Here is a 9,183-nt window from a genome sequence, read left to right as displayed (position 1 = left end):
TTAGATATTGCACTTATGATTATCTTTTAAGCACATTACAATATATCAGGATATAAATTTCATAAAAGTAATATATATGTATATATATCTTATATACGTATTTTGCTTGAAGCTTAAAATTTAAATGAGAATAGAAATATCTCAAGATAAGAATCTATATATATTGCTTTGAATATATGTTATTTTCAATGAAAGATAGAGAGCAATGTAAAGATGAATAAAGTACAATGCGTACCGATATGGTAATATAATGCACAAATAAATCCTGATACGTAAACTCCACACAATTGAAGTAAAAAGTTGGTATAAAAGACTAATTGCTATTATCAAGCAATAATAATAAAACAGTATATTAAGACAGATCATGTTTTTTAAATGTTATTAATATCTGTGAAGTAAATGACTGTCGAGTATGATATATAATTCGACAAATTTCGCAAGCTATGTTCTGTAACTGTGTACAAAGTAATTTTATCTTCTAGCAAAAATGCTATCTTTTTACCGTACACAGTAATTGTTAATTTAATTAAATGAGATTGTAAAATAACTACCTGGCTTGATTATTTGATGGTGCTGTGCTTTGGGTAGGAGAAGCAGTATCCTTACAAACTTTAGCGGTCATTTCAGCTAGTGGTTCTAATTCCTTAATGTTGATCAAATCGAATTCTCTTACAAAATAATAGAAATGCTTGTAACATGTGTTAACGTGTGCTTCCTGAAATAAATAGTATGTCCAATCAGTCAATCTTTACAATATGGTAAAAATAGAATATTTGAAGCGGTAAATATACTCACTGCTCCTATTGCTACAATGCGATCAAAATGATGTATATACACATGGACAAAAACTCTGAACAGGCGTGTCAAGATTTTTCTACATAGCGGTACAAATGTTTTAGGAAATGGCACATCTGTAATACCAAATGTTTTATATATATACATATCTGAGTGTATAATAAAAGTATGCGATGCTAAACAGTGCAGTGACCTGTTGATACTGGAAAAACTGTCTCATTATTAATTTGAGCTTCAATCCAATCCATAAGAAGAGTAACATATTGTGGTGCTGGTAGTACTGTTGGTTTTTTATATTTTTCACCATCTGCCCACAGATATTCAAAACGTGCACCACCACTCATTGTTGGGCAAGATGCTGAATCACAATATTCAGATACTGTGCCATATATAAGATTTATTCTGTTAAAAAAATCTACAACTAAAAAATAAAGTAAATATGATTAATATTATCCTTGTAAGATAATGTCATATGCAAAATTTTTACATCACTATTATATGTTATATATATATATATATACCATGAACAGCAATCCAGTCATTCAAATCTTCTCCAGGAGGTAGTTTTACCACAGATCTTAAATTGATACCAGAATTGAGAGAAGCCTGAGCTTGCTTATGCAAAGAATAACGTAATGTTCCATGGGCAAACTTTTTCTTTGGTCGAAATGTCTGCAACCATAGCATGTATGAAAATTAACATACATTATTCCGATATTACAAGAACTTATTTCAAGTAGCCTATATCTTACAATCTAACATTGTTCACAAAATATGAACCATGTACAATTCTTACCTTTCCTTTTTGAAAGAATTCCATAAAGCCACCTAATGTAGTCATTGCTTGTAACAATTATATTGTAACGCTTTCTATTTTCATGAAAAGATTCACGAGTGGAACCGTCCGATACACTTGATAGAATCTTGTAGCTTTTTAAATTTTCATAACCTCAAGTATTGTGCTGTCACACTTGCCGGTATTCTTAAAATCGGAGTAAAACAATAGTTCTTCAGAATATTCGATTATACGGGCAATTAGCGAGAGATTAAAGCTATTAGAGGAAACTGCTTCAGAGATTTCTCGTTTCAATTAGACGCGGGGCATTTAGCGCGTTGTGCTCTACGATTGAATATAATTGGATGTGCGATGGTGTGCGATATCGCAGAACTGCACACAGCTTCTTTTATGGATATTCACATGTGACGTAAAAGGACAAGGCGTGACATCGCGTGTAATGGCGGTACTGTGTTGTTAGCAGCTGTCAATAAATATCAGTTATCATCGTACGTCGATAAGTACGGTATAGATTCAAACAATTGCATCCTCAATTTTCTGAATTATCGAACATGAGTAATAACCTACAAATTAATAGAATAATTATGAGGTTAGGTTGTGGCTTTACGATGGTTTAACAGTTATTTATTGTCAAATATACGACTCAATAGCGGATCAATTTTTTCTATTAATAATTGTGTAACGTTTCTGTTTCATACAAAAATTTCATTATTCATCCGAAAAAGTGAGAGGAGAAGAGTGAAAGAACGATAGAAATTATGAATAACACTGAGGAGAATTCAGAGGAAAAGAACGATGCTTCTCCACCGAAACGAATAAAAGATACATCTTTCCAATGTGAGTATACATTATATCATATTTATTAAATTATATCAATCAAAGATATATTAAATCGAAGAAATCGTAAATTTTTTTCTCTAATTATAAGTGAAATTTTACATAGATAGTCCTTGTATATTATTTTTGTCTTATATTTTGTATAATTTTGCGTTCTCTTTTCTCTAGCTGCTTTCAGCAATTTGAAGAAATCTGAATTTTTTAAGGAACCATCCTTAAATTCTACATCTGAAACTTCGAATGCAACAACCTCCGGTAGAACCAATGCTATTCTTGTTAGTCCAAAACAGGTAACGACATCTTATCATGTTTTAAATATTTTCCAAATCTATTTGATTACAGCCAGTAACACTTTTAGAAAGAGAATTTCTCATTACTAGAATTGTAAAGATTATTGAAAATTAAAAATAATACCTAAAAATATTTTTTTAATCCATTGATCATATTTCTAGAAAGGAAATCCGTTGTTAAAATTTATAACCAATGAAAAATGGGAGTTTTCCAATATTGTGCCAGACTATGTCATGGGAAGAACCACTTGTGCACTTTTTCTATCAATTCGTTATCATCAGTTGAATCCTGATTATATCCATGAAAGACTCAAGCAGCTGGGTAATGCTTATAATCTACGAGTGCTCTTAGTACAGGTAAATATATTTTATACTATAAGAATAATTATATCTTTATATAAGTAATATACTTATTTACTATGTATGTATATATATATATATATAAATTTCACTTAATAATATACTCAACAGTCTCTAAATATATTTTTAGTTTACAATATATTTTTACAATTTTTGTATAAATACAAGTTAGTGTAAATGAATAATGAATAGTGTCTAAGTAAATAAAAATAATGATACAGAAATGCGTATTACATTTCATTTTCTCATCCTTATTTATTTTTTCCTCTACATTCTTCACAATGTTTATTATAATCAGGTAGACATTGCCGATCCTCATCACGTCTTGAAACATTTAACAAGGATATCTATTCTCGCTGATATGACGATAATGTTGGCGTGGAACGTGGAAGATGCGGGGAAGATTATCGAAACATACAAAAGATATGAAGTTAAATCGCCCGACGACATCATGGAACGCAGCGATAGCGCACCTCATCAGAAGGTAAAAGATTCGAATTATTTTAACTGCTAACTCATTTTACAATTTCATTGTTCAAATATTTATTACGGTAATTTTAATGAAAATGTTTTAGCACAATATTGTAGTATAAAAGAATGTATTATATCTAAAAGAAATAAATGCCCTTAATGTTTTACTCATAATGTTTTCGATAACATATTACTTTTAATAGAACTTTATATATTTTTATTCATATTCTAATGAACGTAAGTTAATATTTATTCCAGTTAGTTAATGCTTTAACCACAGTAAGATCTGTTAACAAAACGGATGCGACCACTTTACTATCAACATTCAGCACCTTGGACAGTATAGTGAGAGCGCAACCGAATAATTTGGCTCTGTGCCCGGGATTCGGTCTGCATAAAGCTCAGAAACTTTATAAAGCGCTGCACGAGCCATTTCTACGCACTCCGAAATGAACGGAATGCTTTTGTACACAGGGCGTATGCGGATATTGTCGCACCAACTGAGATATTTGAGGAAATTAAGATAGCTGATAACTTATGTAAGATAATTTGTAGGATAACAAATCATTAATATAACATTTGTAATTCATAAATTAATTAATTGTAATATCAACAAATTGCATTGATTGCGTTGATTCAAAGAATAGTCGAACTGATTAATTTTAATAAAGATAATTTAAATAATAATTTAGAAGAAAAAAATATAAATTGTAGACAAAGGAAAATTCGATGTCGAAGACTTTTTACTTCCTCATATTTTATAATATAACGAGTATTGATACGCGCTTTCATTGTATCTTTGTCATAATATCCAATATTAATATTTCAACATTAATCGATTGGCATACATGTATATATACACGTGAATACAATCCGTTTAATATATCTAAATATTATTTACATGATCTAACTACCGCGTCCAATATAAAATAACGTCGCGTTTTAGATACCAATAGTGCAACAAGAATGTCCTGTACACATTTATATACATCGTTCTATTTCCTCTTCCCTCTCGTTATCCTATATATGTACGACTCGTTGATTATAAAAAGTATTATTATTTAATATAGGCCGAATAGAGAGATTCCACGATGTGATTTTAATTGTATTTCGAGATTTTTTAGAATTACAAAGAACTCTGTAACAGAAGAGCTGTAATTGTTTTTGAAAAAAAAAAACACGATCGAGCAAGAACAAGCTATTCACGAATTAAAGTTGGCTTTTCTTGAAAACCAAGTTGAGACACCAATGATCGAGCACAATCAGCCGTCCAATCTTACCTATCAAACGTATATTAATTATTAATGAGATAGGATGAAAAGAAACAGATGTATCAGCAACAGGAGAAAATCGACGGACGTGTGATCAATGAAGTTACCTACAACCAGATTAAGGTATATGTTAGACACAGAGAAATGAAGAGGAATATACATTATTCTATATATTATTGATATATAAATATTTTATGAATTGATGTTTCACAAACATACACGTGAGTTAAGATACATGTTAATATATATTATCATATGTGACTTTTCTATTTATTAATTTAATGTATTATATATATATATATATATATTAAATTTAAGAATACCATATATATATATATATGGTAATATTAAATTTAAGAATACCATATATATATATGGTATTCTTAAATTTAATATTCACAAATTTTATATCTACAATTTTTTTCGTTATATTACATATCGTTAATGTTACGTTTTCTCAAGCAAAGCAGGCATGCGAAATGATGAACATCCAAATCCTATTTTAAAATCATTAACGCGACAGTTCGAGAAATTAATACAATGTTAATAAGCAAATGAGTAAAGTATCTTTTGACATTATTTCTCGGACGAAGTAAATACGAAACGAGCGTGTGAGTTTTGTTTGAAGAAAAACTCTCGGGGCGTATGATTGCGTAAAATGGTGGCTGATGATAACGATGTGTTAAACTTATGTGAAAAATTCGCAATCTCTTTAATCTTACCGCCACCGTGATTCGAGTTGTCTAAGGCCTGAACATCCATTTCATGCTGCGAAATCGCTGTAGCGGAAGTGGTTGTAGCCGTTCCTGCACAACAAACACCACATATCGCATCCTGTCAATAAAGCGTAGACGCTCCTACTTAAGCGCAAAAATCAATTAGGTTATTAGTGAAGCATGAACCTTTTAAAGCGGCTGCTAACGAAATTTCGTCGCGTTGGGAAAATTCGCGGAAGATTACTTTACGGTAATTAATTAATTCGAGAATTTGTTAAGGATCGTTAAGGATTAATACATTAATGCGATATGTTAGAGCGTAAAGTAGCACAAATGCTAACCCGAGTTGTAGTCGGTCATTCGGGACACTCTGTAGTTTGCTCTGGGGATGCCAAGGATGCACTCGAGGGTCGCAGTTGCTTCCGGTAACTCCTCGTCCAATAATTCTATCCGCGACAGGATATCGTAGAGTCCATCTTCCCGCTGTGTCACTATGGGCTTCGTTGCTTGCTTATCTGGAACATCTCTGTGAATTATTTGTGAAGTATTTATTATTAACATTATTATTTGAAAAATGTCGCTTTTTGGCGACATCTCTGTGAATTATTTGTGAAGTATTTATTATTAACATTATTATTTGAAAAATGTCGCTTTTTGTTCGTTAAATATATTATCACTTATTTTGTTGATACAACAAGATCACAATCTATCGTTACGTACGACAAAAACAAAAGAAAATGATAATGTCTCGAAATCTTTTGATGGCGTCGTAAAGAAAGCTTACTCACACGACCGAGATATCGAGAGTCGGCAGCGGATAAAGTCCCTTGGCCATGCACGTCGCTTCCAGGCCGTCTTTGTCGTCCTTTATAGTCTTCCTCGTATAGTTAAAGTTGAAAATTTCCCCCGTTGCTGCCACAAGAATAATGTACATATTTGATATACGCTTCAACTGATGCAATTTAATTAAACGTATAAATGATACCAATGTACACAGACAGAGAGAGTATGTATTCCGTAATTGACGGTGCAATCGAAAAGAGAAACTAAGGAAATTATAATTAAGGAAATTAATTACGAAATATTACGAAATTACCCGTCACTCACCATAAATCACCATGGTGGCATTTTCCGTCTTCTCGTCTTCGAAAGTTGATATCACGCATGTGTATTCACCGGTGAGATCAATTCCTGGCTTGTTCAGTTTCATCGCTCGATATTCAGTGTAAGGATCGTCGCTGGCTCTGTAAGTAAGATCGACGTACTTTTCAGCCGGCTCGGCGGCCAAAGGATCTAGTCCGTGAATCCACTGATACACCAACTTGTCGCTCTCGAAGAACCACTTGACCACCAGCCCGTGCGCCGACGTGTTCTGTAACTCGTAATCGCAGTCGAGGATCACATAATCAACCTCACCGACTTTGACCATGGCTGGCACTTGGACACTCTTTATAACGAGCTGCTGTGACTCTGTCAAAAAAAGTTGAAAGCAGTTAGATCAAAGGTCCGATTGTTGATAAAATTTCTGCGTCAAAATTACATTAAATTCCAGGTAACTTGGACATTTAAATTTTAGTACAAGTTCTGGCAATAAATGTTAATATATCAAATACTGAAGCATACACGATACAAGGTGTAATATATAAATTATTACTTTTGTAAGATAAATATATTATCGTTTGAATCGTTTTGAAATACGATTTATTTCATCGTTATTTAATTATTTTCATAAAATTATTTTCATAAAAGTATGTTTACTTTCTTCGGGAAAATCCCGCGTGTAAACGTATATCTCAAATATTTCTGCCGCACACACTGCACGAATACTTTAGAAAAGCAGAAAGGGTAAAAAACCTCAAATGCGTTTGAAGCTGCGTTTTTGAAGGCTTTGAGCTACAAAGGTAGTCCGAAGTGGGTCACCGGTTCCGCGTTTTTCCTTGGTTATTTGCTTTTAGAAATGTGTGCATGCGAAGTGCAGCCTCTCTTACTCTTTCTCTCTCTCAGTTCTCTCTCTCTCTCCCTCTCTTGAGATTTACACGCATACTTAGAACTGCATGCATTTTCGCCTCTCGGATCAAAGTTCGCGCGTTTTCGCGTTAACGTTCGGGAAAGCCGGCTCAAACCCAGCGAAAAAACTCGCGCGGTGTCTTATTATTAATTGCATATTCATTATTTAAAAGTTGGCGGTAAAATAAAGCGTTTCCGAACTTTAATATTGGGACTTAACATGATAACTATTTAAAACCTTACGTATACGCGTCATGTAGGTGTGCGTATAAAAACTTGTGCGTATATTTAAAGAAAAATAAAGAAAGAATTTCTAATGATACACACTAATAACTATAAAGAAAGAAATATCGGGTGACCTGATATCGGAAGACGGCTATGGATGACCTTAAAGAGGATCATCTGCGATCTATAAATATACCGGGTCGTGCGCGTATACCCAAAAACTGATCTGGTTAACACATGTCGTACACGTTGTATAAAATTTGGGACAGGTCATAGCGAACCCGCGAATGTCACATAATTTTCTCGCATCGCGCATGTGTCTTTAGCAAGGTTGCCTCTACTGAAGCTTTAGTATCATCGCGTGCGCACACTCGCTCGATTGAGTCATAAATAATAAACAATAATAATATATATATTAATTTTATTAACTTAAGCGAATCCAGAATATTAGGAATTAACGCGCGGAAATATCGCATCTTCATTTGACTAATCGAAGATGTACTTTTCATTAAAGATGCATTTTTTCTTGCTGTAATCTAATTATAAAGTGATAATATGAATAAAAAGCAACATTAATATATGACCGAACGAATGTTCTCTCTGTGAAGCAATGGTAACGGAGCAGCATAAAACATAGCGTAACCGCTATATTAAGCGAGCAAAAGCACAGGGACAGAAATAGTGCACATGGTTATGTTTTCTAATATACGGGGTGATTCGAGGAAAAACATGGAGGATACGACGTAAATTAAATGAGCGCGAAACGGAACGACGCACGCGAATTGTGAGTTTAGTTTCGACGACATTCCCGCTTGAGAGTCGCGATCACTCCTCTTTTTCCTCCATTGTGATTAATTTATAGGATAAATGTTACGACACCCCGCTTCTAGAATTTCTCGTTATGTTGCAATTTTAACAGGCAGAGAAGTATGTTACGCGTTTGATTTAATTCAAATATAATTCGAAAATATGCGTTCTAATTTTACGCGATGATAATCGAATGAAACGAACCTGGAATGCAGCCGATTATCAGCAAACACGACATTAATAGCATCCAATATCTCGTCGTCATGATCATCCATCCACGAAAATTCTCAAGAGATTCACCTCAAAAATAGATCCAACCCCGGAAATCACCTCTCGCTCACTTATCACTCACTGTCCCGCATGAGCACTCTCTCAGAAATGTTTTTCCGCTAGGAACACCGACCTAACTTACACGACGCGAAAAAAGGATGTGGATGATACGGTGACTGGCAGGAGAGATAGAGGGTTGAAGGTAAGAGGGATGCTTCTTGAAGGCGCAACGTGCGGCGAAAACGCGCGAGACGACTTCACGCAAGCTCGGACGCGAGCAAACTGAGGAGCAGAAGTCGCTTCTCCGAATTCAAGTCGTCGAACATCCCACCACTCGC

General features: G+C 33.8%; 3 protein-coding genes across 5 annotated transcripts; 1 reads left to right on the top strand and 2 right to left on the bottom strand.

Moving 5' to 3' along the window:
• Nucleotides 1–6: 6 nt before the first annotated feature.
• LOC106747751 (MOB kinase activator-like 3) lies at nt 7–1,989 on the bottom strand. Its single transcript, XM_014625620.1, has 5 exons — nt 1,592–1,989; nt 1,317–1,467; nt 989–1,216; nt 796–911; nt 7–715 (listed from the first exon to the last, which is right to left on the bottom strand). Exons 1-5 carry the CDS (start codon nt 1,634–1,636, stop codon nt 548–550), a joined length of 708 nt encoding a protein of 235 aa, XP_014481106.1. The 5' UTR covers nt 1,637–1,989; the 3' UTR covers nt 7–547.
• Nucleotides 1,990–2,180: 191 nt separating this feature from the next.
• On the top strand, nt 2,181–4,727 carry LOC106747750 (DNA excision repair protein ERCC-1). The gene is made up of 5 exons (XM_014625619.1): nt 2,181–2,428; nt 2,597–2,718; nt 2,881–3,075; nt 3,377–3,562; nt 3,808–4,727. Exons 1-5 carry the CDS (start codon nt 2,350–2,352, stop codon nt 4,000–4,002), a joined length of 777 nt encoding a protein of 258 aa, XP_014481105.1. The 5' UTR covers nt 2,181–2,349; the 3' UTR covers nt 4,003–4,727.
• Nucleotides 4,642–9,135, bottom strand: LOC106747748. 3 transcript variants are annotated; one of them, XM_014625615.1, is made up of 7 exons: nt 8,780–9,135; nt 6,859–7,006; nt 6,644–6,780; nt 6,325–6,448; nt 5,878–6,062; nt 5,543–5,626; nt 4,642–4,927 (listed from the first exon to the last, which is right to left on the bottom strand). In XM_014625615.1, the coding sequence occupies exons 1-7, from the start codon at nt 8,844–8,846 to the stop codon at nt 4,851–4,853; spliced, it is 822 nt and encodes a 273-aa protein (XP_014481101.1). In that variant the 5' UTR covers nt 8,847–9,135; the 3' UTR covers nt 4,642–4,850. The 3 variants fall into 3 exon arrangements, with proteins under 3 accessions (XP_014481101.1, XP_014481100.1, XP_014481102.1); XM_014625614.1 differs by having other exon boundaries at nt 6,644–7,006; nt 8,780–9,134; XM_014625616.1 differs by lacking the exon at nt 5,543–5,626 and having other exon boundaries at nt 6,644–7,006; nt 8,780–9,134.
• Between the last annotated feature and the right edge of the window lie 48 nt (nt 9,136–9,183).

Source organism: Dinoponera quadriceps, unplaced genomic scaffold, assembly GCF_001313825.1.
Source record: "Dinoponera quadriceps isolate SergipeBrazil2010 unplaced genomic scaffold, ASM131382v1 scaffold1395, whole genome shotgun sequence".
NCBI classification, from domain to species: Eukaryota; Metazoa; Arthropoda; class Insecta; order Hymenoptera; family Formicidae; genus Dinoponera; species Dinoponera quadriceps.
The sequence above is the reverse complement of the archived record's forward strand: the minus strand, read 5'-3'. Positions and strand labels throughout refer to the sequence as shown.